This window comes from Thermothelomyces thermophilus, chromosome 7 (genome assembly GCF_000226095.1).
Source record: "Thermothelomyces thermophilus ATCC 42464 chromosome 7, complete sequence".
NCBI lineage: Eukaryota > Fungi > Ascomycota > Sordariomycetes > Sordariales > Chaetomiaceae > Thermothelomyces > Thermothelomyces thermophilus.
The window spans coordinates 403,562-430,185 of NC_016478.1; the positions used below are offsets into that span (position 1 = coordinate 403,562).

At 56.2% G+C, this 26,624-nt stretch overlaps 9 protein-coding genes across 9 annotated transcripts; 3 read left to right on the plus strand and 6 right to left on the minus strand.

Moving 5' to 3' along the window:
* Positions 1 to 1,269: 1,269 nt before the first annotated feature.
* On the minus strand, positions 1,270 to 2,624 carry MYCTH_2121130 (uncharacterized protein; the record flags this gene model as incomplete). The annotated part of the gene is made up of 5 exons (XM_003666496.1): positions 1,270 to 1,389; positions 1,448 to 1,699; position 1,762; positions 1,835 to 2,018; positions 2,048 to 2,624. 5 exons carry the CDS (start codon positions 2,622 to 2,624, stop codon positions 1,270 to 1,272), a joined length of 1,134 nt encoding a protein of 377 aa, XP_003666544.1.
* Positions 2,625 to 4,103: 1,479 nt separating this feature from the next.
* MYCTH_2311306 (uncharacterized protein) lies at positions 4,104 to 7,252 on the minus strand. The gene is made up of 4 exons (XM_003666497.1): positions 7,055 to 7,252; positions 6,730 to 6,996; positions 4,687 to 6,648; positions 4,104 to 4,593 (listed from the first exon to the last, which is right to left on the minus strand). Exons 1-4 carry the CDS (start codon positions 7,146 to 7,148, stop codon positions 4,334 to 4,336), a joined length of 2,583 nt encoding a protein of 860 aa, XP_003666545.1. The 5' UTR covers positions 7,149 to 7,252; the 3' UTR covers positions 4,104 to 4,333.
* A 534-nt stretch (positions 7,253 to 7,786) lies between these two features.
* On the minus strand, positions 7,787 to 9,466 carry MYCTH_109373 (uncharacterized protein). Its single transcript, XM_003666498.1, has 3 exons — positions 9,203 to 9,466; positions 8,479 to 9,148; positions 7,787 to 8,415 (listed from the first exon to the last, which is right to left on the minus strand). Exons 1-3 carry the CDS (start codon positions 9,293 to 9,295, stop codon positions 7,973 to 7,975), a joined length of 1,206 nt encoding a protein of 401 aa, XP_003666546.1. The 5' UTR covers positions 9,296 to 9,466; the 3' UTR covers positions 7,787 to 7,972.
* Positions 9,467 to 9,706: 240 nt separating this feature from the next.
* On the minus strand, positions 9,707 to 10,773 carry MYCTH_72822 (uncharacterized protein). Its single transcript, XM_003666499.1, has 3 exons — positions 10,657 to 10,773; positions 10,408 to 10,568; positions 9,707 to 10,302 (listed from the first exon to the last, which is right to left on the minus strand). The coding sequence occupies exons 1-3, from the start codon at positions 10,677 to 10,679 to the stop codon at positions 9,908 to 9,910; spliced, it is 579 nt and encodes a 192-aa protein (XP_003666547.1). The 5' UTR covers positions 10,680 to 10,773; the 3' UTR covers positions 9,707 to 9,907.
* A 3,222-nt stretch (positions 10,774 to 13,995) lies between these two features.
* On the plus strand, positions 13,996 to 16,501 carry MYCTH_58125 (cellobiose dehydrogenase; the record flags this gene model as incomplete). The annotated part of the gene is made up of 9 exons (XM_003666500.1): positions 13,996 to 14,047; positions 14,182 to 15,027; positions 15,130 to 15,251; positions 15,401 to 15,494; positions 15,576 to 15,625; positions 15,691 to 15,769; positions 15,861 to 16,060; positions 16,146 to 16,188; positions 16,413 to 16,501. The coding sequence occupies 9 exons, from the start codon at positions 13,996 to 13,998 to the stop codon at positions 16,499 to 16,501; spliced, it is 1,575 nt and encodes a 524-aa protein (XP_003666548.1).
* A 2,211-nt stretch (positions 16,502 to 18,712) lies between these two features.
* Positions 18,713 to 19,803, plus strand: MYCTH_85556 (glycoside hydrolase family 61 protein). Its single transcript, XM_003666501.1, has 2 exons — positions 18,713 to 19,171; positions 19,243 to 19,803. Exons 1-2 carry the CDS (start codon positions 18,778 to 18,780, stop codon positions 19,524 to 19,526), a joined length of 678 nt encoding a protein of 225 aa, XP_003666549.1. The 5' UTR covers positions 18,713 to 18,777; the 3' UTR covers positions 19,527 to 19,803.
* A 494-nt stretch (positions 19,804 to 20,297) lies between these two features.
* MYCTH_2311323 (glycoside hydrolase family 61 protein) lies at positions 20,298 to 22,108 on the plus strand. Its single transcript, XM_003666502.1, has 3 exons — positions 20,298 to 20,610; positions 20,792 to 21,145; positions 21,301 to 22,108. The coding sequence occupies exons 1-3, from the start codon at positions 20,559 to 20,561 to the stop codon at positions 21,585 to 21,587; spliced, it is 693 nt and encodes a 230-aa protein (XP_003666550.1). The 5' UTR covers positions 20,298 to 20,558; the 3' UTR covers positions 21,588 to 22,108.
* Positions 22,109 to 22,262: 154 nt separating this feature from the next.
* On the minus strand, positions 22,263 to 22,661 carry MYCTH_2130467 (uncharacterized protein; the record flags this gene model as incomplete). Its single annotated transcript, XM_003666503.1, has 1 exon — positions 22,263 to 22,661. One exon carries the CDS (start codon positions 22,659 to 22,661, stop codon positions 22,263 to 22,265), a length of 399 nt encoding a protein of 132 aa, XP_003666551.1.
* A 1,130-nt stretch (positions 22,662 to 23,791) lies between these two features.
* Positions 23,792 to 26,624, minus strand: MYCTH_2311326 (uncharacterized protein). Its single transcript, XM_003666504.1, has 2 exons — positions 26,052 to 26,624; positions 23,792 to 25,513 (listed from the first exon to the last, which is right to left on the minus strand). The coding sequence occupies exons 1-2, from the start codon at positions 26,342 to 26,344 to the stop codon at positions 23,911 to 23,913; spliced, it is 1,896 nt and encodes a 631-aa protein (XP_003666552.1). The 5' UTR covers positions 26,345 to 26,624; the 3' UTR covers positions 23,792 to 23,910.

Sequence of the window (26,624 nt, forward strand, 5' to 3'; positions counted from 1 at the left end):
TTGTGTCAAGCCTTCGCGTCTGCATCGCATTTTGCATTGCTATCAGCCCACGGGTTCTGTTCGGGCCAGAGTCTCTATGGATCCTTTGTGCGCTGAACCCTCGGAACCCCAACAGGCCAGGATCCAACACATTTGGCAAATCGGGCATATTCCCGGATAGGAAGGTCGCAGTAACCCCAATGTCCAGGGTCGCCTGTGGAAGATCGGTGCATACGCACAGCATGTTCAAGGCGTGGTCTGTTGGAACCTAGAAATTCGTGTTTTCAACGCATCTCTCAGCCTTGCCGAGCGCGAGAAGTTGAAGACAAGACGACAGCTGAAGGTGAGGCGAAAGAGAAAAGGCTTGTTTGGTCTGCCAAGTCGTGCCGCGACGCTTGGCCGACCCCTCTTGGTGATCTTGGCGCCTTCCTTTTCCGGCAACTTACACCATCTTCCCAATCTTCCGCATCAGTCCAAGCGTCGGCGCCAGCTCGGGGGGGGGCAAGCACGAGCCCGCCTTCTCGAAATCTCTGAAGCGTGCCATGCAACGGTCTAGTATCCAACCAGAAAGGAGGCAAGCCCCGCGGATCCCCACTGCAGGTTGACGACTTCCCCCACAATCAGTCCTGGGTTATGCGGGACACTACACTAGCGGGTTGTTCAACTGCATCGGATATACGGATACACTAACTAGTGGGTTCGGTTGGATTGTTCTCGTGATTGTGCTTTTGCCACGTGCTTTTTTGGGGCGATGATACCACAGTACGCTTCGTGCGAGGTTGTCGGGTACCTTGGAAGGCTGCTGGGCACACGAACTGTTACCTCTTCCGTTTGTCAAGTACAGTACCTACGCTACCGGATTTTGTACTAGTAGGTCTCGGGAATGACTCGGTCGATGCATCATACCAGTCTGAACATTGCTGTGCAGACCATCGATGCTCGGATGTCAACATGCTTTCGCGGCCTTTGACGGCGTCCTCAGCCGCGAATACCCGCCTCCCTCACCACCTTTTTTTTTCTAGTAGGGGGAGGAGGGGAGCGAGCAGTGAAGGCCAGTACACAGTAACTATATGGCCGATTAGGTAGCCAGAGAGGGTAATTCATTTTCTATTCAACGTCCGGATTATATGACTAGGAGCATTCCTGCAACACCCTCTTGCATGCCCTGCTGCTGATTGTGCTTTCGGTAGCCACGATCCTTGCCGAAGACCGCCCGCCCGCCAACAAGGCGTGCCCTGAGAGTTTCAAGGGGATGACGCCTATCGCCTGTCCGGCCACCAACCCAACCGATCATTCGTCCAAAGGCTTGGTAGCCCACCCAATGCTCGGCGGGTCCTCGCCGTCGAACACCACGAAGGCCGCCTTGAGGGCCACGTCGCCCCAAATGTTCACACCGATCCCGCTGCTGCTCTGCAGCCCGCCAAAGCACGTAGACGAACCATCCGTCGCAGGCCCGTAGCTCATGTACGAGGGGGGGGATAGTCAACTTGGCCCCGCCGATGCCGAAGGTGAAGGAAGGCAGCGTTGCGCTGCAGGGGAATACATATCCGCCATAGACCCGGCTGTTGGTGGCACCCTGCACCTGACGGTAGTAGGCCGTGACAATGGCCGTAGGCAGATACAAGAGAGAGGTGCCCGTCGACCCGACGCCGTAGCCGGAGGCCGTGAAGGTCCAGTAGCCGGGATATGGGTTGACGGGCACGTAGGAGATGTTGCCCGTCTACTTGGCCTCGTCGACGAAGCCAAAGTCGTAGGTACCGGCTGCGCGTTTTAGGGGAGGACGCTAGGTCAGCCTCTTCTCATCACCGCAGTTCCCGACGGGACCTCTCCCGGGCAGGGGCCGGCGCGGTGCCACGTACCTTTGTTGGCCTTCAGGTCGGCCGTGAATACCGGGCTATCCAGCTGCGGTTTGGCGTTGTCGAAGAAGGTCAGCTGGCTCTTGGGGCTGACGGTGTTGAGACTGCTGAAGCCCAAACCGGCAAGCCCGTCGATCTCGCTCTCGACGGTGAAGCTCGACGACACCTGCTGAGCGCATTGGACTGCCTGGTGTCCGACCGTCAGATCAGACCGCCCGCGGTGACGTTGTCCGTGTAGACGTTGCCGTGGGAGGCCGACCCGTCACCGTACCTGATGCTCCACGTGTGGCCCTCGAGCAGCTCGGCCGTGGTCGACTTGTCCGGAGCGTAGATGTCTTGGCCGCTCACCTGTTCGGGCGGCGTGTCGGTCGAGAACACCCAGAGATCGGACGAGCCCGTGCCAAAGTCGAGATGGAGGGTCTGGGGAGGCGTGCCTAGGCTGACGGGGGTGACGTATGCAACGTCGTACCTCGGGTCGATCGGCTCCGCGGCCGCACTGCCCGTGTCGCGCTTTGTTGCGGCGGCATTGAGCGCGTCCGTGTAGGCTACAGCCTCGACAATGTACTCGGGCACTGGAACGCCGTACTTGAGGTACGTCCTATACACTGCCCGAGCGCCGTTGAAGCGGTAGTTGCGCCGTCGAACTTGATGGAGCGTCACCCTACCGCTACGGGGCGTCGCGCTGTTGTCGTTGCCGACACTAGTTGTACCGATTCGCGGCGGCAGGTTCGAGCCCACGCTCAGTCCCGCTAGGACGGACGTCACCACAAGCTGCGTCACCGTCACCATCACGGCCGGTTTTTTTGGGCCAGGCCGGAAGCAGTGAGAGAGGGGCGAGGATCGACTAGAGAGAGAAAGAGAGAGGGGTTGGCACAACCTCGAGCAGCCTCGGGTTGCGCAGCTTCCGAACGAGGTCGAAGACAGGAGACAAAAGGCGGGAACATCTCTGATCTCACGTCTGGACCATGGGAGCGGTGTTACTGCGCCAGAAGAAGCCAGCTTATATCTGGATCTACGCTTCTGCTGGCATCCCCCCCCTTCCTCAACATTGAGATGGCGATACTCCGCGCAATGAGCAAGGAACACGAATAGCGACCCGTCCCTCAGAGGCCCTTCTCCAACTCGACGAAGCAGGCTGAGAAAGCCGTCCCACTCCAGCTTCTTCAGGTGATCAGGCAGGCGAGGAATGAGATCTCATTGGGTTATCTGAACTCCCCCCACGAGCGGATCGAGCGATGAAGGAGGGAGGTCCGGGCCGCCGCCTCCTCTCCGGCGCAGGTTGCCGGTTGCAGTGCCCCTCGCGTGTCCCTTTGGCCAGCCACTTCCTTGAATGGCCGGACTCGGTGCTGTTCCTGATTCGGCCGATTGCCACGCTCAACATGCAGGAGCACAGTCGAGAGTGTTGACGTTGCCAAAGCGAGCGTTGGAGATGAGGTGCTCTGTGCAACGTCCTAGCGGCGAATCAAACGGCGGTGCGGGTTATTGCACTCCGGCAACACTGCTAGCCAAACGCCGCCTACCAGACCGGCAGTGCTTTATAGAACTCACGCGACAAGGGTCACGGTTGTCCTTGGCTTGTCAGCAAAGGACGCCCCGAAGAAGGCAACCAACGCCAGTGTGCGTCAATCTGTGCGGTCTCTGGGGCCCCTCGGCACTAGAACTCGTGCTCAAACTACCGGGTTAAATTGCTGGTATTGCGAGAAGTGCCAAGAGCCGCTTGGCTGCATGCATCTTGTGACCCTTGGCCCCCTTCCAAGGACGTCGACAACCTCGTTGTTGTAGGTGGAATATCTTGCCCTCGTCGTCTAGTCGGTAATGGTTGATACACGCTGTTATCTCTGCAATAAGGTCCCATACTGGTTGTTGTCCGAGTTTCCGTCTTGCTGCCTTCTCGGCCAGTCTCGGAGAGAGAAATGCATATATGCATCACCCGTCTTCACAAGACGGGTTAAATTACACGGACAAGGTATCGAGTAACAATTTGACACAAAAAAACTGAACAGAGAAGGTAGAACGTGCTCCTCCGCTCCTCGGATCATAGCCCTTGACACCGACACCGGACACAACCTAGAATAATAATAACTGACCTTTAGGTTTTGAAGGTTCGAGAGACCCCAGCAATCATACACTCCGTTACACTATATTCCTGTCCATCGTTCCATTATGGGCGGATCTTGAGAAACATTTTGTCGCCGGACCAGCCAGCCCCCCGATAATCGTACCGTGGGGAGAAAGCAAGCGTTAAAAGAGCTGGTCTGCTCCGACCTTTCCGTGTTTGGATGATGCAGCTGCGCGGCCCGGTCTGAGCTCCTCTCCCAGGAATACCCAAACCCTCCAGCTCCACTATCAGTCCTCGGAAAGCGGGTTGCGCAACGAGGCCGCATTCAAGCCACCCGTTCCGCAGTAGCAACTCCGTCAAGCACACTAGGTGGGCGCCTGCGAGAGCGTTCGGCACAGTCGTTTGCCCTTTTCTCTTCGTAGCTGGGCGATTGCTGTTACTATCGCGCAAAAACCTTGACTACCCCATCGCCGCCGCCGCTGACGACCCAACGACCGTCCTGGCTCCAAACAACAGTGCAGACACCCTCGCCACGCATGACGCGGTGGCTTGTGATTTCCTGGGTGCAGGACCGCTTTTCTAGAGACCAGAACCGTAGGGAAGCATCATGCCCCGCACTGACTAGCTCCCGGCCGTCCGGACTGAGCGAGAGGCTGGAGATGGAGGCTGGGTGAGCGACCATGTTGTACGTGCATTGGCCTGCCCGGGTGGTCAGTAAGCTCAGGAACGCCCCCTGCCATCAGGGGGTGTGTGTGGGGAGGCGGGAGAGAGAGTGCCTCTAGGATGACTTACCGCTGTTGGCATCGAAGAACCGCACGTAACAATCCTCGTGACCCGAAATGATGACACCCTCAACCCCAGACCCAGCCATGGCTCTACCGCCTCCCGTCGGCCCGCCACCGGCTGTGTCCTCCTCGCTGATCCCCTGATGCGGCTGGTGGTCCAGCCCGGCGGTGGTCGCGACAACCGCGTTCACGCTGGTCGACATTGTGCCATCATATGTTTCCAAGCTTGCCATAGTGCCCATCTCCTCGCCGGTGCGCGTGTCGTACACAATGATGGCGGCATCTGAGTAGCTGACCACAAATGTCTCGCCGTTCAGGCTCAATGGCGTGATACACGTAGGGCTCGCTTTTGAATTGGGGCGCGAGATGGTATGTATCAGGGTATGATGGAACGGCGAGTTCGACGCTATTGTCGGCTGCGGCGAGTTGGGGAATGCGGAACCAGAGCTCATCGAGTTGCCCCTGACACGACCACCCTGTGCGCGACGCCCGGCGGCGGGTTGGGGCGAGGTAAGCTGTGGCGGCGAGCTGACTGCCCACACCTTCACGTTGCCATCCGCTGCGCCGGACACGAGAAGGATGCGGTCTGGTGTTCCATACGGATTGGATTGACCGAAAATGGCGCCCAGATTGGTGGGCAGAACGCATAGCGCCCAGACCGCGTCAGTGTGAGCGTCTATCGTCGCTTTGGGGTCTATCCTGCCCCGCTCCCAGACCCGGATCGTGGCATCTTGCCCGCCAGAAAAGATCCAACCGTCGCCCTGCGCCCGCCCGCCAGTTGAGAAGTTTGGAGCGGGAGACCACGAGGTCAGCGAGAGGACCGCTCCGACGTGGCCGCGATGTGTGAAGTCGGCTACGACATCGAGATCGGAGCTGCCCGCATTCACGTGCCCCGGGTGCCGGTCGGGAATGTGGAACCGTTTGATCGTCCCGTCATCCCCGGCCGTGCAGATCTCGGGCTCTCCGGGGCTGCCACCCCCGGAGAAGATCACCGTCCGAACCGTGTCCAAATGTCCGCGTAAACCGAACTTGAGCTTGAAGTTGGAGCCTTCGGTCTTCGGGCCCAGCGAATGCAGCGACAGCTCGTGTTCTGCACTCCTCCTGCGGGCCATTGTGTTTGAGCTCTTCCTACGGTGCGCGAGCGGTGCGCGATTTGGCGATTTGGGGATGTTGTCTGCTGTAGGGAACACATCGGTATCGGGGCGGTTGGACGAAACTTGCTGTGGTTGGGTAGGCGCAGAGGCGTCCGGGAAGTTGGCGTCGTTGAAGTCCCAGCTATCTATCTCGGAGACGCCACGTTTCTCGGCGCCATCTCTCTTTTCTTCGTTCCTGCTGGCTTGTGTGGGTTGGCTAGCGAGGTCAGATCCCTGCTCTGTCGCCGTCTTTCCTGATGTAGATCCTTGACTTGGCCACTCCGCAAAATATCCGTACCCCGCAGCGGCATGTTCATTGTTCGAGGCGCGAGCCATTTGCGCAGCATGATTCTCGAGCGTTTTCACCGGGATGTTTCCGGGTGCGGGAGGCGCAGGCGGCTGGTTGTTCGGAGTGGGAACCGGGCGCGCTTGCGAAGCAAGAAACTCGCGGACATGGTTCTGTTGGGGTTGTTGCTGCTGCTGCTGTTGCTGTTGTTGCTGTTGCTGTTGTTGCTGTTGCTGTTGTTGCTGTTGCTGTTGTTGCTGTTGCTGCTGTTGCTGCTGCTGCTGTTGCTGCTGCCGAAGGCCCTGTTGGTAGGATTGGTCCAAGAGCGGCTGACCCAATCCATCACCCTCCCGCAAATCTTCGATCATGGGTAGTGGGGGGGACTCCCTTGGGGGTAATGGGTTGGCGGGAGTGATCATCAGGTAAGTAAATTCGGCTTGACACTGGTCGAGGAAAGACTTGAGCTCGTTTCGTGAGGCTTCTTCGTCGGCAAGACTGGCTTCGAGTGAGCCTCCCTCCATCGAAGGGCGGCTTGGCTTCTCTGATGACGCTGCAGTTCCCGTGGATACATTAGCCTGACGACCCCCGAGAGAGGAGGGAGGGGCAAAGGCGGCTCTCGTGGAGGACTCACGCCGTAATTTTTCCTGAAGTAACGAGGCACGATCCAGCTTGGGCTCTGGCTCGGCCGTCTTGCCGGACTTCAGCAGGGCGGCCTGGTCCTTGACCTTCTTCTCTAGTATCGCGACGTATTTCTTCAGGGCCTTTTGCGTCGCGTCGGCTCTCCTCGCCTGTCCCTCGAGACTGGCTATTCTGCTCTTCATTTCCTGCTTCTCGATTTCCCAGGCATTGCGGTCGCGTTCATGGCGATGCCATTCCGTCTGCAGAAAGCGCATGACCCCTGTGTAGGCGAGACGTTAACCATTGACACGCTCCGTCGCGCCGGCTGCTGCACCAACCTTGAAGGGTGTACTCGGTCGTTGGCGGCTGGTTGGCATTGTTCCCCATCATGCCGCCCGTTTCACCCAATCCACCCGCTCCGTTCGTGCCCATGGCGGTTGTCGGGGCAAGAGTTTAGACGTCGCAAGCCACAAAGGAGACCGATCCGGCCATGGACAGGCCGATGCGCGGGCGATGAGCGGTTGTGGGGTTGTGGCCAGAGCTCTCTGCACGGAGCTCCGAGTCTCGTGGCCCAGGCCGGCAAAAAATAAAGACCTGGCCCCTGGGAATCTGATTGCTTTTGCACCTCAAGCAGAAACCCAATGAACGGGAAATCAAGCACGCAACGCTGGTTCGAAACGACGGAATGGGGAATAGGGACCTTCGTGCCGGAGATCGATAGGCAAGGGTGGTTTTTTTTTTTCCTTCTCTCGTTTTTTCCCCTTTTTGGACTGCGACAGGTCCGCAAGCAGGGCGGCAATGCTCGCCTGTTGCTTGGAGATGTCGTGCTGGCCAAAGGCGATAGGCCCTGGGCGGCCCACAGATAGCGAGGGAGCTGGCACGGCTGACGAATCACAGTCCATCGCTACATGCTCATGAGGCTACAAGGCATCCAGTCCCCCTCAAGGGGGCTTGTTCTCATGCGGGCGTGCTGAACTCCGTTTGGGTACGGAGTACTTGTAGTGAACACGGAACTTTGGCGGAAAGCCTATTGCACCAACTCTGTAGTGCGCAAGAAGAGAGGGCTGTATCATAACATATCAAATTGCATTGCTCAAGTGTTTCACGTGTCTTGCAATAATTACTTCCAAGCTGAACCTTTTTTTCGTGTGTGTGTTGGTGTGCTGGACACCATGCATGATGTCCTCCATCCAGACCAGGATCCGAGAACGTTTTGTTCCACTTCGGATCAAGATCACAATGGCACATTGATACCTTCACAGCTCCAACTCTTCAACCTCCATGTTACATGTCACGCATGTCTTAACCGTTATCCCCTCTGCGTTCTCTACCGCCCGGCCCCATTCATGCACGTGCTTCCCGCTGCCGCCGACTGTGTCTCCGAACTTGGTCGCTTTTCCTATCCCTCCCAGGACGCCAGTGCTACTTCCTGATTTTGTATTGTTGCGCCTAAAGGCCTCGGTCCTTGTCTTGCGCTTCAGATCCAGTAGCTTTTCCTTGAACTTGGCTTCCTTACGCCTCTTTTTGTCCGCCTCACGCCTCTCAAACTCGGCGTCCAAGGCTTCGGGCGAACCCCACTTGTGGTTGAATGCGTAATCCTCGACCTGGTATCGGAGAAAGAGCATCATATCGTGCCAGTGAGACTTGTGAGGGTTTGGTTTTGAAAGATGTGGGAGAAGCTCGGTGTCTTTGAGTTCGGCTACGAAGGACGGTCAGCAGGCCGTATTGAATTGATTCGACGTTCGCCAGCGGATCGACTTACGGTCCGTCAATAGGTAGTCCTCCTTGCACTCCGTCTTGGTGAGAAGGCTGTATTTTTCCGGATACTTCTCCTTGCACGTGTTACACACTGCGCAGTGAAACACTTCCTCCCAAACAAAGTCGATCTCTACGGTGCCGCACTCGCGACACCTTTTCTTCGTCTTCTCGTCGGCAAGAACGCTTAAGGCTGGCCCGAAGGGGCCAGACTTGTTCTGCTGCAGCTTTTTGATCAGCTGCATCCGCTCCCACTCGGCTACCGTCATGTGCGCTGGCTTCTGCTCGGATCCGGACGGGGCAGAGGAGGCACCCGTCGACATGCTCTTGCTCCATGGGTCATCCTCTGTGCTCAAAAAGCCGCCTTTGGTGTCGGTCATGGCACTGAAGTTGTAGTCGACATATTTGCTGAACTTGCGCGACACGGGCCGCAGATCGCTGTTGTCTGTGTTGGCGCCATCTTTGGAGGGGTTTGCGCGCGCATCACGGTTCGTCGCGGGTACCTCGGATCGTGAGATCGATGCGTACGGCCGCTTCCTTCCGGCCGGGCCAGTCAGTTGAATATCTCCCGCGTCGACAAAGCCAGAGGCTGTCCGCGGCTCGGCCGGGGGTTGAACGGATCGTTGCTCTGCTTCGCGCTGGTGGCGGATGGCTTTGGCACGCAGTCGCGACACTTCCTGTAGGCCAAGCGATTAGTAAAGCCACAAAATGGCAGGGATGCAAGCACTCACTATGCGGCGGGTGACTTCTGGTGTCGGCGGGGATGTCGACCGTCTTGAAGCGGATTGTGATTGTGGTTGTGGTGGGGTGCCTGGACGGTCCATGGTAGAGCGGGACCCGCGGGCGAGTTAGACATGCAAAGTGTCGTGCGTCGGGAACTCGGTAATTGAAAGGAAGCGTGCGAAAGACCTCTGAGCGCCTAAGTTGCACACCGTTCACCTTTTGCCCTTCTCGTTTTCGTTTGTTTTCTTTTTTTCCTTCTTTGTCAGGGTCGCGAAGAGATCGATCTGTGCAGAGGAACCCAAAGTTTGTCAAGCAGTTAAGATTCAGGGAACCAGGCAGGTGCCATGCTTCAGGGAATGACGCTGATGCAGGGGTCCAGCCACCCCGTGGGCCCGGACCTGCAACCAGTTACACCTTGGAAGTTCAAGGTCGGCTCTGGACAGAACTCCCGAATACGTGTTCGCATCACTTGATAACGAAGTCCGCTGAATCGAAAACGAAATATAATGATGCTCTGAAGGTGGCGGATGGCCCGTTCCTGAATCATCGCGTAACCAAACGGAATGCTCCATTATCTGCTCCTAAAGATGGCATCCCGCCTCCGCCCTCACCACACACCCCACCGTCTAGTAACCGTGTCATGATATACCCGTGGCCCTGGGCTTTACTATACAGGATCTCTGCGGCTTATTCCCGTCGCAATCTCAGATCGATCACTCCTCCTTGACGCCACCGCGACCGGCCCGCTCAGCAGCCTCAACTGCCTTCTTATCGGCCTGGGCGGGCCCGTTCTGGAGGCCACTCATAAAACCCGCAGGCTGCTTGAAAGGCCTCTTCAGGTCGCCGACCGCTGGCTGGCCCCATACGTGGATCTTGGCCAGGTTCGACTCAAGCGCACCTTTGAGCGGAATGATGCTCTGAATGAGCAGAGGGTTGGTGTACTTGAAGTAAAGGTGCATCACGCCCATCATGAGGACACCCATGCCCTGAGAGCGTATGAGGTTCTTGAGCTGGCTAAGGTCGTAGGCGTGCACGGTCGTGGTGACGAGCTTGCCCTCTTCACTCGAGCCCATCGGTGCCGGCTCGACGTACTTAAGCGTCGTCATGTCTATCGAGGGTCACAATTAGCTGTTCTGAATTCCCAATAACGCACGGCGAATGCCCCCGCGCGCGCGTGCGCGCGTGATTCCCCTGATGGGTTGTCCCAACGTACCCTTCTTCTTGTCGATAACGGATTTTATGTAAAGGTAGATGCTAAGGACGATCAAGTTGCTAGCGACATAGACGGCGCGGCAGATGTTGAGCACATTCGGATCATCGAAAGGAATCCTCTTCGCGACCTGCATCATTCCGAGAATGATGATCAGGTTTGTTCTGCGCCAAAACCCACGTTAGCATTCCCATGGTCCATCTCGATTGCATGTGCTGGCTCGATCGGGGAGGGGGTTGGGCGTGTCCGTACACTTGGGGGCTGAGGCCGGCCATTTTAGCTTGCGTAGATCGCGCGCAGCGAGATTGACTCGATCTTGTCCAAGGAGTGGGTTGCGGCGACAGGTTTTGCGAGCTGCGAACCGGAAGGTATCAGGGGGGATGCCGCGAGATTTTCAGTATCTAGAGATTTCCCCACAAATGGGAGGCTGCTGTAGACACGCAATGGGCCCGTGGGCTATTTTTTTGACTCGGCGACCGAGAGCTTACTTGTCAAAAAGGGGTCTTGGGCAGCTCCACTTGCAGTTCCAAGCCCGCCCACATTGTTCCTGGGCGTTGGGGCGCTTCCCTCGCTCTCCCTACCAACCGGGACTGGCCTCAATGATTTCCAAGCGCTGCCGCGGACCCACCAGGGACGAGAAAAGACCACGTTCCCGCTTTCTCTCTGTGGGGGTTGTATTGCAATGGATACACTACATACATAATCCGTACAGTGGTGCCCGATGTCCTCCGCTACGGAGTAGTAGGGGACTGTACGAAATACGCAGGATGCAACTCAGCTGATCAGAAATACCTGTAATACATAGGTATATACTACGTTAAAACGTAGTGTAAGGAAACCGTCCTAGATGGGGCAGTCAACTGGCCCCACTTGATAAGCAGCCAGCCTTGTCGACCTAGACGCCAGCACGCCTGTCTCGAAACTTGGCTTTAGTCAAAGGTTGTTGTTAAGAAAGTTGCTCTTATGAAGATATCAAAGAACAAGGTCATGCTTGCGGCGGCAATTATACCCTCTATGCGAGTGCCCAGTCTGGTACGATGAATTCGCATTGCCCTTTTTACTAGGGGCCAGACAAACCGACAAACCTAATTATTACCTACCTAGGGACCCGGTAATTAGGTAGCTGAGTGCACACCGAATTGTAAGTTTCGACTCGTTGCTAGCGTAGTGAACGGGGAGATCAAGGCAGGCAGAAGACAGGTAGTCATGTAGCTTGTTTCGGACATAACCAAACATCTAATTAAGAGAGGGGCGATGGTCTTCGGCTGTCGTTGAAAAGTCAGGTTGGAAGAACTCTAAGTGTAAATTATTCTGTCTTCTCAACCTAACTATAAAGAAGGTAAGAAAGAATAAAAACAAAACTTCGCGATCGTACTTGGCCACTGTTATATTAGAGCGTGGAATCATATGATTAGACAGCTTGAGCCTAAACCTATAGTAGAGTATATTAGCTGAGTCTTCTGAACCTATCTCCTACTTAGCTTCCAGGAAAATGTGCGCACAACATAAGTAGTTGTCTCCAGTTTTAGATCGCCGGAACGCCAAAAAAATTCAAGGAATTCGAGATTGCCTAAATAAAGAAGCTCCAACGTCCCCTCTTCAGCGAAACGTTAATGGCGTGGAATGTCGCTTCAAGTCAGTTGAGAGAACCCGACACTTAATTTCTCTGGTGCCTGAACTAACGTTTTTTATCCTTATACTCTGCCGCTTTATGAGAACAAACTCCGTATCAATAGAGACCGAGTTGATACATGAGCTGTCAATCCACCCTCTTCTCGTCTCGACCTAAGACAGGAGGAGACGGAGTTATCACAGCCAAAGCGGGATGCCTGTAATCTATATGGTGTTCATACATACCTAGACTGGACAGCTTGATGGTATTCCTCCTCTCTGGAGTTACCACAGGTTTTACCTATCGAGCTTTCCACCCTCCCCTTTTTTCCCCCCCTTGCTGCTGGCCGAACTAGGTCAGGTGAGGATAGCCCCTAAAAGCCCAAATATAATATATATTTATTGGGGCTGCTGCTTCTTCATTTCTAGAGATGGCGGATCCGCTTAACAACAGATCGGAAAGCAAGAGTTGTAGACAGAGAGCCATTATCACTACGGGCGTTGGCCAACGCCAGAAGATAATTACATACTTCCGCAATGGCATATATGTGCGGACAGTACCAATGTGATTTTGTTTCATCTATCACGCTGCCTTATTCACCGTGGCACGAGCAGCTGGCCAGTTATGCAGGGAAGCACCAACGGATTCATGGGGAGCTTTGTGACGTTGCTCTGCCTAGAGAGATGGGACCGGACATACCCTCCGCGGCCGCCGCAAATAATCACAAAATCCAAACCTCGACACGCCTCCGAGAACTCGAGACGGACTGCCGGACGTCTCATCCCAGCAACGCGGATTTTGCCGCGCATCGGGAAAAGTCAGGGTAGTAACCTACTGGGTTGTCCTTCAGCCGGCAAGATCGGCGGATCTAAGACGACCCCCATGATTGTCAGACACAGACCTACAGAATCTTTCCCCACCGTGCCCTTCCACCCACCGCCCTCCTCGATTTGCTTCTGACTACAGGACCAAATGTGTAGGTCCAGGCAGACGCCGGGCCAGCCATCCCGACATTTCTGACAAGGCTGACAGCCCCTGGTCCACGCATGGTAACCTTTCCCTGGTCGAATAACTCAAGATACCGCCCGGTGTTCGCGGGTGAAAGTCAGGGAAGCCAAGAAGAGGATAGAGTGCACCATCAGTCCATGCGAGCTTCCATGCAACCAATCTTCACTCCTCCCCTGACGTTGTTCGCCAAGTAGTGGTGCTGCGTAGAAAGCCCCTCCCAGTGCAGAGGCAGCAATTTCATCAGCAAATGCAACCTCGTTCCTGCGCCCAGGCCGAGGTTCACCAATAGGAAGGTGCAAGATTTACCGGACAGACCGATATGGTAGGACTGAGGACCCGGCGCGTCAGCATCATGAGGGGAAGAGGAGCGAGGGGGCTCGGGGAGAAGGCGCGAGGTAGGAAACCTGGGAACTTAATACTATGAGCAGGCTGCCAGTGTAGCTTTAATCTATCCCCCTGGCTACCTGGGAGGGTTTCCCCGCTCCGGTAAATTTGAGAGGATGCACCCCGTACATGCTTCGTTGGGTCGAGCCGTGGCGTGCTTACAGCCGGTGTGCCACGTTTTTGGCGGGTTCCCCCAGTCTCGGCTAATAGAATTCCCCGACTTCCATTTGGCAGAGAAGCTTTCGAGAAAGAAATCTCCGCATCCGAGTCTGGGGAAATTGTGGAGGAGGTTGCACCAAGTAATCCGTACTTCGAGAGACACCGTGTGAGATTCCCACGAACCCTTGTATCCTGACAAGGGGCGGTCGTGGTTCTGGGGAAGAGCAGGGGATCTATCTCGAAAGAGGGGAAACAGATCTGAGTTGGAAGGTTTAAAGAGGGTTCACAACTCTGAAATCCTCGTCCGCATCGGTCAGATGGACGTAAACTCAGTTCGCCCACTCGCACTCGCCTGCTTCTGTTGACTTCCTCGCCGAGCCTATCCCCTTGTCTGGTCTGCTGTGTTTCGGTCGTTTGTGTCGGGCAGCATGCAAGTTGCTTCAAAGTTGGTAGCCGTCACTGGCGGTGCCCTGGCGCTCTGTAAGTAGAGGAACAAACCCCCCAGCCAGTAGTGGCCGTCACCACTCAAGAGCCAAAGAGCCACTGGATGCTTGTCTGCACGCATATACCCGTTGCTGACCTTATTTACCTCCCCTTAACCTCTCCTACCTCAGGGCTACATCCAGTGGCAGCACAGGAAGGATGTACCAACATCTCCTCCACCGAGACGTACGATTACATCGTTGTGGGATCCGGTGCTGGCGGTATCCCTGTTGCGGATCGCCTGAGCGAAGCTGGCCACAAGGTTCTCCTGATCGAGAAGGGTCCGCCGTCGACGGGGAGATGGGGTGGAATAATGAAACCGGAGTGGCTAATCGGTACGAACCTGACCCGCTTCGACGTCCCGGGTCTCTGCAACCAGATCTGGGCCGACCCAACCGGGGCCATCTGCACCGACGTCGACCAGATGGCGGGGTGTATGCTAGGAGGAGGGACAGCGGTCAACGCCGGACTGTGGTGGAAGCCGCACCCTGCCGACTGGGACGTCAACTTCCCCGAGGGTTGGCACAGCGAGGACATGGCGGAGGCCACAGAACGCGTGTTTGAGCGGATCCCCGGCACCATCACCCCGTCGATGGACGGCAAGCGGTACCTCTCGCAGGGCTTCGACATGCTGGGCGGCAGCCTCGAAGCTGCCGGCTGGGAGTACCTCGTCCCCAACGAGCACCCGGACAGGAAGAACCGCACATACGGGCACAGCACCTTCATGTACTCGGGCGGAGAGAGGGGCGGGCCCCTGGCCACATACCTCGTCTCGGCGGTTCAGCGCGAGGGCTTTACGCTGTGGATGAACACGACTGTGACGCGCATCATCCGGGAAGGCGGCCATGCTACGGGCGTCGAGGTGCAGTGCAGCAACAGCGAGGCAGGTCAGGCCGGCATCGTCCCGCTCACCCCCAAGACCGGCCGGGTTATTGTCTCCGCGGGAGCATTCGGCTCGGCGAAGCTGCTCTTCCGAAGTAGGTTCTTGGAGTCTTCCGCCTTCCTGCCGGGGGTGGGCAGTGGGCCTCGGAGAGGTTGGTGATCTTGTTGGCAAGAAAGGCTGACAGGATTCACGCCAGGCGGTATCGGACCGAAGGACCAACTCAATATTGTCAAGAACTCAACCGATGGGCCTAGCATGATTTCGGAGGACCAGTGGATCGAATTGCCGGTTGGCTACAACCTCAATGATCACGTCGGGGTGAGTAATTCCTGACGTAGACTCCTGGCGCGAGCGTGCGTGCGTGCATGTGGGTGTGTGTGTCTGTCTGTCACCGGGTGCAGGACGTGGGACTCCTGTGCGGGTATTATCGCTGACCAGCTCGTACTGATGCTGATGTAAAATACGAGACCGACATTGAAATAGCACACCCGGATGTCGTCTTCTACGACTACTATGGGGCTTGGGACGAGCCCATCGTCGAGGATACCGAAAGATATGTGGGTGAGTTGCCCCGAAACGCCCGTCCGATCGCGGCGGAACCAGGGTCGAAGTTGGTTATATGTGAGGGCTGATGTTGCGCAGCCAACAGGACCGGTCCTCTGGCGCAAGCTGCACCAAATATTGGCCCGATCGTAAGCTAGGACCTACCTCTTCCGCTGGATGTTTGCCGGCGTTATGCTCATCATATTTGGTCCAGTTCTGGGAGACCATAAAGGGGAGCGACGGTGTCTCTCGTCACCTGCAATGGCAGGCGAGGGTCGAGGGAAAACTCAACAGTGAGTTTCCCAATGGCTGTAGGGTGGTAAATGGCAGTACTGACAGGAACGACCGTAGCCTCCATGACGATCACCCAGTATTTGGGCACAGGCTCCCGATCTCGAGGCCGGATGACTATCACGAGGCGGTTGAATACGGTAGTCTCGACCCCTCCATACCTCCGAGATGAGTATGACAGGGAGGCCGTCATCCAGGGCATCGCCAACCTGCGAGAGTCATTGAAAGGGGTGGCCAACCTGACATGGATTACTCCGCCGTCGAACGTGACGGTGGAGGATTTCGTGGACTCGGTAAGCGAAACGACACAATCGGTTACTATGAATATGATTACGTCCAGCCAGAGCTTGTAATTACTTACGAAGGAACTTGGTCCAGATCCCGGCTACTCCGGCGCGCCGTTGCTCCAACCACTGGATAGGTGAGAGAGATATATAATTATCCCCTTTCCTTCCGGCGATGAGTCCTGCATTTCTCTCGTCGCAGACACAAACTGCTGACAACTTCGGGTCACAGGCACGGCCAAGATTGGCCTCGACGACGGGCGGGAGGGGGGCACGTCGGTGGTGGACCTTAACACTAAGGTGTACGGGACTGACAATATCTTTGTCGTCGACGCATCCATCTTCCCCGGCCACATCACAGGCAATCCCTCGGCAGCCATTGTGATCGCGGCCGAGTATGCGGCGGCCAAGATACTTGCGCTACCGGCCCCGGAGGATGCGGCATCGTGATGGTTTGCTGCTTCAGCTCTCAAATAAATCTGGGGTCGGAGGGGTGAAGGTGTGGAGAGGGGAGGTTTATCGGCATTTCCATGGCTGTACGGGAAGTTGTTGAACCGCCCGAGAGTTGATTTCCGTTATTACTTATTGATTTGCAGTAATCCATAGATTGCGCGACAGTGTCCGGCTGTGTGACTTTTGTGCCCTGTCTTGACAGCCAAACCGAGAGCTCAAGGGTGGATGAGTGTAGGGTCGGTTGGTCGGTATTGCGTGCAGTCACGGTCTGGGAAGGTGGTGGAGCTCTTTCTCCGGAGCTCCGGTCAGTTCCTTCCAAATGAACGCGATTGAAACCACGCGCCTTCCGCAGCACTGCCTCATTGCTATAAGAAACTTGGCGGTACCATCCTAGGTCATTTTTTTTTGGTGATGGATCGATCCAAGGAATAGTCTCCCTCCCTCTCTCTCTCTCCCCCCTCCCGAAACTGTCTGAAACTGCCAGTATGGAACCCACCCTCCACAGCTCCTGGAAACAACATTGACCCCGGCATGAGCGAATCACCGCTTCCACGGACCGCTTCCTTACAGATAGAAGCGCATCAATAAATGCGCATCTGAGCAATTCGCCACTTTCGAGCAACACATGAGGTGGTGAACGAAAAATAAAAGGGGAAGGGCGGAAAGGGTGAGTGGGCTGTTGTTCGAGGAGATCGAACCCAGCCAGCTTGGCTCGGGGGCCGTTCCCGGATTTTCCGGGCGTGACGTGACTGCGAAGACTAATTACATGAAAACTGCCAGGACTACATGGAGCCTTAGGTAGCAAAGAGAGGCTACCCTCCTTTCAACGCAACACCATAGTTAAGTAGAGCCCAAAGTCGCGCTCGTCGATGACTACCCGCCCCCACGGGCTACTTTAGCGTGACAAGGTCTTCCGCGCCCATGGTTCGGATTTGGATCGGTAGCATACAACGCACTTGCGTCATTTTCGATTATTGCCGACGCTTGAGGTCCTAGGTACCTCCATTTGGCACCATCATTGACTTGCTACGGGAAGGGTAAGTCAGGTACACCTAGTGTAACTGTTTCGGGATGACGAGCAAAGCCGGCTGCCATGAACCGTTCGTACACAGCACACCAGTACCGCGTCTCCAAAAACGGCCGTGGCTGTGTGTCCCTGGTTAGCTCCTCAGTCTTGAGCTCGATGGTTGCTAATTATGTGTAGCGCGCGTCGGTAGCGACCCAATCCCCTCCCCCCTTCTCTCCTGGCAAGAAGTCGTCACATCTCGGGAGCTCCCCTGCCTGGCACGCGGCGGAAGTACGGGACGGAGGGCCACCAAGTTGTCCTGGTATTCGGACCGGTTCAGGTTGGCAGCGAATCCGCGCATCGGAGGAATGGTGAAGAAGGAAGGGGGCCTTAAGGGGTATTGCCTTGTGGAGCACGTATCATGCGCCATCGCACACCACACACCGCGGACAGCGGTTGTGTTTCTCTTGGACTGCAAGGACAGCAAAGCATGCAGGTACCTGAGTGTCCAGGACTGCCTAAATACATTGGCGCCCGGACGTGTGGATCGACCGAGGGTCCCCGGCTCCCGAGGGAATGGGAAATCTAGGTCGGGCACACGTTGTATGCGCGCAGGAGTTCATCAAGAATGACAAAGGCCATGAGCGAGAGATGACGCAGCGGCCGGAGACTCGGTTCGAAATAATAGTCTCTACTTCTGCTTCACTTGAAGAACCGAGACTCTCACCGCGTCGCCTGCGCGGGATTCATGCACTCCACACGGCGCCCGCAGGAGTCGTTTGACTGGACCGCGGGCCACTGGGCATGGCCAGCTGGGCGGCGGAGCCAAATGCCGTCGATGTGTTTGGAATCGTCAACAATATCGGCGTGGCGCCTGAGTGGTCGCCGCTGCATTTTAGCCGGCCGGGCCAAGGCGGCAGAGCGCTCCCGAAACCCAGGACGGTGTAACCCTGGCTGGAATCCGGGAATGCCAGGTCTTGCCAAGGAGAGTAAGTCGGGGCCATGGACCGGAAACCTTCTCGATCTGGGGAGGATTTGCAAATACCGACGACGAGCGGCCGGCGGCCGGCCGGGGGTGGGGGGAAAGGGGAGAAAGCAGAGAAGCAGGCTCCTTGGCCAGGGGCCAGGGCATATAAGGACGGGAATAAGGCCTCGTAGCGAAGCGGCGTTCTGAAAAGGAGGAACAGAACTAACGAAGACGACCCAAGCATACCAAGGTCGTGTTGATTAGCACCCCCGATTCTTCCAGTTCTTTCCGCCATCTGCAATGCTGACAACAACCTTCGCCCTCCTGACGGCCGCTCTCGGCGTCAGCGCCCATTATACCCTCCCCAGGGTCGGGACCGGTTCCGACTGGCAGCACGTGCGGCGGGCTGACAACTGGCAAAACAACGGCTTCGTCGGCGACGTCAACTCGGAGCAGATCAGGTGCTTCCAGGCGACCCCTGCCGGCGCCCAAGACGTCTACACTGTTCAGGCGGGATCGACCGTGACCTACCACGCCAACCCCAGTATCTACCACCCCGGCCCCATGCAGTTCTACCTGGCCCGCGTTCCGGACGGACAGGACGTCAAGTCGTGGACCGGCGAGGGTGCCGTGTGGTTCAAGGTGTACGAGGAGCAGCCTCAATTTGGCGCCCAGCTGACCTGGCCTAGCAACGGTGCGTTGATCATTTTCCTTCTTCTTCCTTCTTTCTTCCGTTGCATATGCTAACTGTTCTCTTGCTTGCAGGCAAGAGCTCGTTCGAGGTTCCTATCCCCAGCTGCATTCGGGCGGGCAACTACCTCCTCCGCGCTGAGCACATCGCCCTGCACGTTGCCCAAAGCCAGGGCGGCGCCCAGTTCTACATCTCGTGCGCCCAGCTCCAGGTCACTGGTGGCGGCAGCACCGAGCCTTCTCAGAAGGTTTCCTTCCCGGGTGCCTACAAGTCCACCGACCCCGGCATTCTTATCAACATCAACTACCCCGTCCCTACCTCGTACCAGAATCCGGGTCCGGCTGTCTTCCGTTGCTAAGCGGGCACAACAAGGGAATTGGAACGGGGCAATGGGGGCGGGCTGGAGCCGCCTGCGTCCTTGTTTTCTTACCCTCGCCGTTCGTACGAATCAGGGCCAAGCAAAACATCAAGGAAGGGCGGGGGAGGGAAGATTCCAACCTACCAACTTGGGAAGCCGGGGGAGAATTCTTTGACGTGGTTGACCGGCTCAGATCGAGGAGAGCAACCCAATCTGTACATAGACGCCTATCCTTCACGATGAACATAGTGCCAATGGAGCTCACGACAGTCACACCACCTTCCCATTCTTGCCCACACCCGAGAATACTTCTCACCGCGAAGGCACGTAGGTCATGTTGTACTATTACTTCACACGTACTGGAGATTAATACATGCTGGAGGCAATTAGAACATCGAAATACTTTGCTTTGGCACCTAAGGAGGAAGATTTGAACCTTTAATTCTGCAACCTAAAAACTAGTTGGTGTGGCCGGCGGACATTTTGGGACTGGCGCTGCACCCAAAAGGGGGAGCCAGCCAGCGAGTGCCGAAGGGGTTGCAATATAAGTTAATACTCTGTGTCGTCCGTGACCCGCCCCTCGAGCGTCCACGTTAAGACGCTCCCCAGACGCTCGGCAGTTACAACCGGATTATAGGTAAGTAACTTTGGTGACTGATGAATCCCGCCGCGAGTCGACCGGTTCTAGGCCCGGAACCTAGGTTCCCGGATGGAGCAAGGTCGGCCAGCCCTTGTCCTCCAATCAATAATCTAACTCCCATGATACCAACCAGGTTATGATACGGCTCGAATACGCTTTCCATGCGGGTCGTCTCCTGAGCCAATCCCTACTCAGTTCACCAAACGGTGCATACTTTACCTATATAAGACGAGCATCACCATGAGGCATAATATTAGAGAGATGTGGTTCAGTGAAGGCTCGCTTCGTGGAGCTGCTCCAGTGTCACGAACTACTTCTTCGTATCTTGCCAGAACCTATTGAATAACAGCGCCTCTTGAGACCGTCGAGGCCATTGACATCAGGTCATCGATATGAGGCTTCTCGCAAGCTTGTTGCTCGCAGCTACGGCTGTTCAAGCTCACTGTACGCTCACCACTCCCAGGCCTGACATCTGTTTACACATCCACCTGCCATGACATAATTATGTTAGCTACCAAATATTCATGTCGCATTTTTCTTCTCCCACACCTCCGCGCCAACCGCAGGAACATGAGAGATTGACGGCTAACACTATTTTGCTCTCCTCTCATCTCTCTTTTCTTAGACACCTTCCCGAGACTAGTTGTTAACGGACAGCCCGAAGAGAGTGACTGGTCAGCCACGCGCATGACCAAGAATGCGCAGAGCAAGCAGGGCGTTGAGAACCCAACAAGCGGCGACATCCGCTGCTACACCTCGCAGACGGCGGCCAACGTCGTGACCGTGCCGGCCGGCTCGACCATTCACTACATCTCGACCCAGCAGATCAACCACCCCGGCCCGACTCAGTACTACCTGGCCAAGGTACCCCCCGGCTCGTCGGCCAAGACCTTTGACGGGTCCGGCGCCGTCTGGTTCAAGATCTCGACCACGATGCCTACCGTGGACAGCAACAAGCAGATGTTCTGGCCAGGGCAGAGTATGGAACCCCTCTCTTTCTCTTCTCTGGGGCTGAGCAGATTTCCGCGACTGCGGTGATGAGTCGGCAGTCCGAGAACGTAATAACCCGTCATGTCCAAATATTAGTGCCAACTAATATTTTTTTTCTTATTTTCTTGTACGCGCTTGTTGCAGACACTTATGAGACCTCAAACACCACCATTCCCGCCAACACCCCGGACGGCGAGTACCTCCTTCGCGTCAAGCAGATCGCCCTCCACATGGCGTCTCAGCCCAACAAGGTCCAGTTCTACCTCGCCTGCACCCAGATCAAGATCACCGGTGGTCGCAACGGCACCCCCAGCCCGCTGGTCGCGCTGCCCGGAGCCTACAAGAGCACCGACCCCGGCATCCTGGTCGACATCTACTCCATGAAGCCCGAATCGTACCAGCCTCCCGGGCCGCCCGTCTGGCGCGGCTAATCAGTCGATGAGTAGGAATGCATGGTATCCCTGTTATCCTCTTTCTCCCGGTGCCTTGAGGGCCAGTTGCAAGCCGGTCTGGTTCACCAAATGTTTCTCTGAGCTGCTTTGTCCCTTCGTTCCTTGACTTCGGTCTGTCAGGCGTACTCCCAAGAACGACAAGGTAGGAGGGGCAAGGGGAGAGGGAGGATGGATGTATAGTCAGGACGGTCTGAATGCCAATCAAATTCTAAGCGGACTTTGCTCGACGTCTCTTTGTGCGAACCGTGATCCATGCGACAGAACTCAAAGCGGCAGATGGACCCAATAGACTGAGATTCACCTCAACAAACGTGTAATTACTAGATTCTAATTACACCCCATCTCTTATCCACGATGATCGCAACTAGGTAATTATAGTACCTCGGTACCTATCTGACTTAGCCGCCCACGTGTAACTTGATCATCAATATTCCCTGAGGACACAGACACACACAAGCACACATAACCTCTTCTCACTTCCCCATCCTTCTCACCCATTACTTCTCGTCATTCTTACGTTCCCCTTCTTTTCGGTAACTTCGCCCCTTGCCCTGGATTTTCTCCTTTTTCCTCATGCTTTACTTCCATTTTCTTCTTCTTTCTCCGTTCGATTCACCAATCTTTGTTCGTTTCAACCGTAGTTCTCTTGCCTGATCAGTTCAAAGGCGGCGGCGGCGGCGGCGGCGGAAACGAATGCGGTCGAGCCGGGGAATAATACCCGTTATTGCCGAATGCGCCCACCGGGGGCGGTACGGGAGTTACGGGCGGCACGTTTGGCGGAGGCGGGGCTTGGGACAGGGGAACTGCCGAGGATTCGAATGCGGGCCGAGGGGTGGAGGTGCTGGCGTCGCCGCTCTGGTAGCGGCTCGGGACCGAACCCGATGACGCCGTCGATTTCGACCCGGACGACCCGGACGACCCGGACGATCCTGTCGAGGAGCCGTGCGCCCGGCGGTGCATGGCGAGGGCTAACCGGGCAATAAAGAAGGAGACCAAGAACCCGAGGGCGGTGTAGGCGACAATGATGAGGGCGAGCGCGTCGTTGCTTTTCATGGCTCTTAATTGAGGCGTCTGATGTTATTAATTATGGTGTGTTCCTCCGGTCGACGAAGATCTCGTGAAGATACTACTTATTAATGTAGGTAGGTGAACATTCTACACAAGGCATCAGACAGTAACAAACAATACACGAGATCAGCCGATCGAAAAACGCGATGCAGTTCTATTTGGCTAATATAACTCTCGGGAAAGGCCTGATAGCCATGATATTATTAGTTTCCTCAGCGGTGTCTCGGTTTCGCACGTCGTTTCCGGCATCGTCTCTCCGGGCAACGTCCATGTCACACCTGTATGTCTGTATCGCGACTGGTTTTGCCAATGGCTTGTATGTAGGTGCTTAGTGTGCCAATCTTGGGGCAACACCAACCGTGGACCACCAGGGAATTACGGATGCTCCGACAGCACGTTCCCGAGGTGGTGACACCAAAACAGGTCAGTCCCTATGCGTTTTTGGACCCATGGGATCCCGACGCATCGGGAAACCGCATAATGTACCTAATCAGGGGTGGTAGCGTGACCATGATAGCTAGAATTCGGGAAATTCAACCCACTATTAATTACAAAGCAGACGGGAGGCAGCAGAGGTGAGACGGAATTGTTTGCTTCTTCGCGCGTCGTGCCTGTTTCATCTCCCATTTTGTTTCCCTTCCCGACTCTTCCCCCTCTACATTCGCTCCTCTCTCTTGCTTTGATTAATACTGGATGTCTTTGTCCTGTAATCTGCCTGTGCTCTTCGCTATGCAAGAGAGCTTATAATTAACACTCATGGAAGTCGCACATGGTCCATGTTTGTATCTCCCTACGGTAATAGGTACCCAAATCCAAATAGAAACACCCCAACCAACCAGACTGGACTGACGGGAAGTTGAGACGCGCCTCATGATACATATTGTGAAAAACCATCTCGCTCAGCTGAGACATGTCCGTCATGAAGAATGGGTAGACTCTACTAAGGACTAGGGCCCCGGAGACGACGGCTCCGTTGGCTTCGAGTCCCTTTCGCATAGCCCACTGAACTAGATGCTTCTACGACCAAATCGCGGCATTCACATCTTTTGGTGCCCTCGGAAGAAAGGAAGAGAAAGCAAGAACGGTTGGGGGGAGGGGGAGGGGTGAAGGGGTGGTGGAGATCATGTTGGACCGTGTCACCCTCCGCAGCGAGTGGGACAGGATACAACGATCCACAGAGAATGAACTCCAGCGCTCGTGGGTAGGGTCATTAGCAAAATAGCTAGAGAGAAACTCAGGCAGATGGGTTGGAAAGCGCAGCCTCCCATAGCGTCGCGCTCTCCAAGAGATCCTTGCCAAGCTGCCGCTGCAGGCTGGTCATCTTATCAATCAGATGCCCCGTCGCTACGGCCTTGGGTCCCCAGACAGTTAGTGCTATCGAGGCGGCGCGTTCTAGCCACACGATGCATTGCTCCAGATCTCCGCGGCGCTGATGTATCTCGGCGATGTCCTCCATAGCGTGAGCAGCGATGCCGTCTTGATAAAAGGTGGGCTCCCCCTGCGCCCGCGCTGTCGAGGGCGGCGGTCTTGTGACCACTGACATGCAGTGGCTGAGCGCCAGGTCAGGCTCGCCGGTCAGCATGTAAAAGTGGGCGAGCTCGTTCTCGACCGATCGCACTTGGTCCGAGTCCGGCCCGAACTCCGGGCGAGCCGAGTTGAGCAGCTCCGTAATGATCTCGAGACCGGCATGATATTCACCACTTCGGCGAAGAAGCGTGGCCAGTGAGTCGAGGAGTTTGAAGGTGATTGCTCGAGACCGCCCAAGTCGGGTGTTGAAGATGTCGAGCATGCACTGTAGGCTGCGCTGCGAAATTTCTTGGCAGTTTTCGTCCTGCAGCAGTTCCTTGCAGATATGGGTGATTGGGTGGTTGGATGAGAGGCTCCTCTGGGCCTCCTTGGCGAGGAACTGGAGGATTATGGCTCGAAGTTCAGGTCTTGCGCTGGTGTTGACTGGCGAGAGCGTAGCGAACACGTTCCGTAAAAAGTCAAACGGTTGGGTCGTCATCGCCCCGGCTGCAAGTTGGCCTGCCTCCGAAAAGGCAGACCAGGCTCGCCGGTCTGGACGATGTTCAGGGTCTTCTACGGACCCAGCGGATATCTTGACGAGATAGAGGGCATTTTTTATGGTGTTCCAATAACGTGTGGATTCGTCAGGAGATCTTTCTCCTAGGTAATGGTCGGGGCTAACACCTGGTGGAATGTTATTGAGCTGCCAATCGTAATACTCGCGCAGCTTCAACGTGATGGTGCTCAGGGTTCGCATCTGCGAGTCCGGAGACATGGATGGGGGCGGGCTGTTGAATAGCCGCCGCAGCTGCTCCGTATAAGCAGCCATGCTGGGACTTGAAGCACCGGAAACAATGAGTGCACCACGGTCGTCTTGTTCCTGACTACTCTCGTCCGAGGCCCCTAGACTTGAGCCGGAGGTACTGCTAGGGGTGCTGGGTGGTGAGAAAGGCGCCCGCGGGGTGACCTCCTGACCGGGAGACTGCTGGGAGGCGGGCAAGTGTGGCTCATCTTCTTGCTTAATTAGGTCCGAGATGCTGATACTCCGTCTCGGTTGCCGTGAGGGTTGTGGTGGGCTTGCGCTCCCTGTTTGGGCGGGGCTGGAGGAAGACGTTGTTGGTGGCGTCTGCTGCACAGACTGCTGAACCGTCCTGGCACAGCGGATCGTCCTGCGCAAGTCTTCAGGGCTGAAGTTGTTTCCTTGGTCCGTCTGCCGGGCAGGCGACGGAGGGCCAGATCCTTGCGCTCGCCGCGCCGCCCGCGCCCTTTCGTCACTGTTGGCATTCTTGAAGACGTGCCACTCCCTAAATCGCTTGTCATACATGCGCTTGCTGTCGCGGGAATCAGCGAGGTGGATCAGGGTCATGATGAAGGAAAGGAAAATCAGGTGGAATTTGAAGGTAGAAACTGGGCGCGATGCGGCTGGAATAGAGGCAAGACGAAGGCAATTGGGAAGCAGGGTGACAAGCAAGTGTCTCTTCAGGGGGAATAAGCTGAGGGGGAGAGTCGCGCGATCGGGGGCTAATAAACAGACCGCACTGACCGGGCCTGAGAAAGAGAGAGAAATGCTTCGATTGGCCTCGATGGGTGGCCCGAGATGAGTCCACTAAGACTTCCCGGTCAACTGAATAAGATGCAGGGCAATATTAGCGTGCAGGATGCAGGCCGCGACGGCAGAGAGGATGCTGCCCAGCGCACCCCCCTCCCTTCCTCTCTCCCTCTTCCTTCTTCATGCCCGATGGCTACCCCGTGCTGTCGTACCTCGGTCCACGCCAGCCGGTGCTGTTGCGGAGAGAATCTGGGTTCAGGAAGAGACAAAAGAAGACGCGCTGGGCCGTTCGGCTTCGGCGCGGTCTGGTTCTGGCATACCTTGCCGAGAAGCCATATTGCTTTCTCATAATCTCGCTCACTCTCTTCAGAGGATATTGCCTGTAGAGGCTGATGATGGTCTCGCGGTGGCTTGCCCATTCTTTTGCTGAGGGACCTTGCAGCGTGCGGGATTTCCCTTCCAAGCCTGCGCTGTCCGGCATGGCGCGGGCATGGGCATCTGGCGCCGAAGTCAGGGTCGGGTTCGGTGCCGGTGGCGCTGAGTCAGTCGAGAACGCAGTGCTCGTCGGGCCCGGCCAGACGGGCGCTACTGCACGGTTCTCGGGCACGATCATGGTCGCGCTGGTGGCAGAGTTCGGTTCTCTTTCATATCGCAAACGGCCAAGGAAAGTCTAGCGGAGGTCGGCGAATACACGCCCCCATTTCTCATGCCTCGCGGAAATCCTTACAGGCAGGAGAACAACGATTGCGATCACGTCAGGAAGAAGGTGGGGGCGTGGAATGAGGTCTTTGCAGCAAGCAGTCCTCGGGGTGGTGGTTATCAAGGGGTTGTGCTGTGCGGCACAGCAGATCGCGCTCACCAAGAAAGAACCTTGCAGGGGGCGTCTGACACCC

Bases quoted from the DNA above. Each gene is read 5' to 3' on its own strand.
- MYCTH_2311306 (XM_003666497.1), bottom strand. From the start codon at position 7,148: ATGGGCACGAACGGAGCGGGTGGATTGGGTGAAACGGGCGGCATGATG. The intron at 6,997-7,054 runs GTTGGTGCAGCA...TCGCCTACACAG, and splicing joins GACCGAGTACACCCTTCAAG to GGGTCATGCGCTTTCTGCAG. The intron at 4,594-4,686 runs GTAAGTCATCCT...CCACCCGGGCAG, and splicing joins GTTCTTCGATGCCAACAGCG to GCCAATGCACGTACAACATG.
- MYCTH_109373 (XM_003666498.1), bottom strand. From the start codon at position 9,295: ATGGACCGTCCAGGCACCCCACCACAACCACAATCACAATCCGCTTCA. The intron at 9,149-9,202 runs GTGAGTGCTTGC...CTTGGCCTACAG, and splicing joins CAGAAGTCACCCGCCGCATA to GAAGTGTCGCGACTGCGTGC. The intron at 8,416-8,478 runs GTAAGTCGATCC...CGTCCTTCGTAG, and splicing joins GGACTACCTATTGACGGACC to CCGAACTCAAAGACACCGAG.
- MYCTH_72822 (XM_003666499.1), bottom strand. From the start codon at position 10,679: ATGGCCGGCCTCAGCCCCCAAGT. The intron at 10,569-10,656 runs GTACGGACACGC...GTTTTGGCGCAG, and splicing joins GCCGGCCTCAGCCCCCAAGT to AACAAACCTGATCATCATTC. The intron at 10,303-10,407 runs GTACGTTGGGAC...GACCCTCGATAG, and splicing joins CGTTATCGACAAGAAGAAGG to ACATGACGACGCTTAAGTAC.
- MYCTH_85556 (XM_003666501.1), top strand. From the start codon at position 18,778: ATGCTGACAACAACCTTCGCCCTCCTGACGGCCGCTCTCGGCGTCAGC. The intron at 19,172-19,242 runs GTGCGTTGATCA...TCTTGCTTGCAG, and splicing joins GCTGACCTGGCCTAGCAACG to GCAAGAGCTCGTTCGAGGTT.
- MYCTH_2311323 (XM_003666502.1), top strand. From the start codon at position 20,559: ATGAGGCTTCTCGCAAGCTTGTTGCTCGCAGCTACGGCTGTTCAAGCT. The intron at 20,611-20,791 runs GTACGCTCACCA...CTCTTTTCTTAG, and splicing joins TACGGCTGTTCAAGCTCACT to ACACCTTCCCGAGACTAGTT. The intron at 21,146-21,300 runs GTATGGAACCCC...CGCTTGTTGCAG, and splicing joins GATGTTCTGGCCAGGGCAGA to ACACTTATGAGACCTCAAAC.
- MYCTH_2311326 (XM_003666504.1), bottom strand. From the start codon at position 26,344: ATGATCGTGCCCGAGAACCGTGCAGTAGCGCCCGTCTGGCCGGGCCCG. The intron at 25,514-26,051 runs GTATGCCAGAAC...TTCCCGCGACAG, and splicing joins CAATATGGCTTCTCGGCAAG to CAAGCGCATGTATGACAAGC.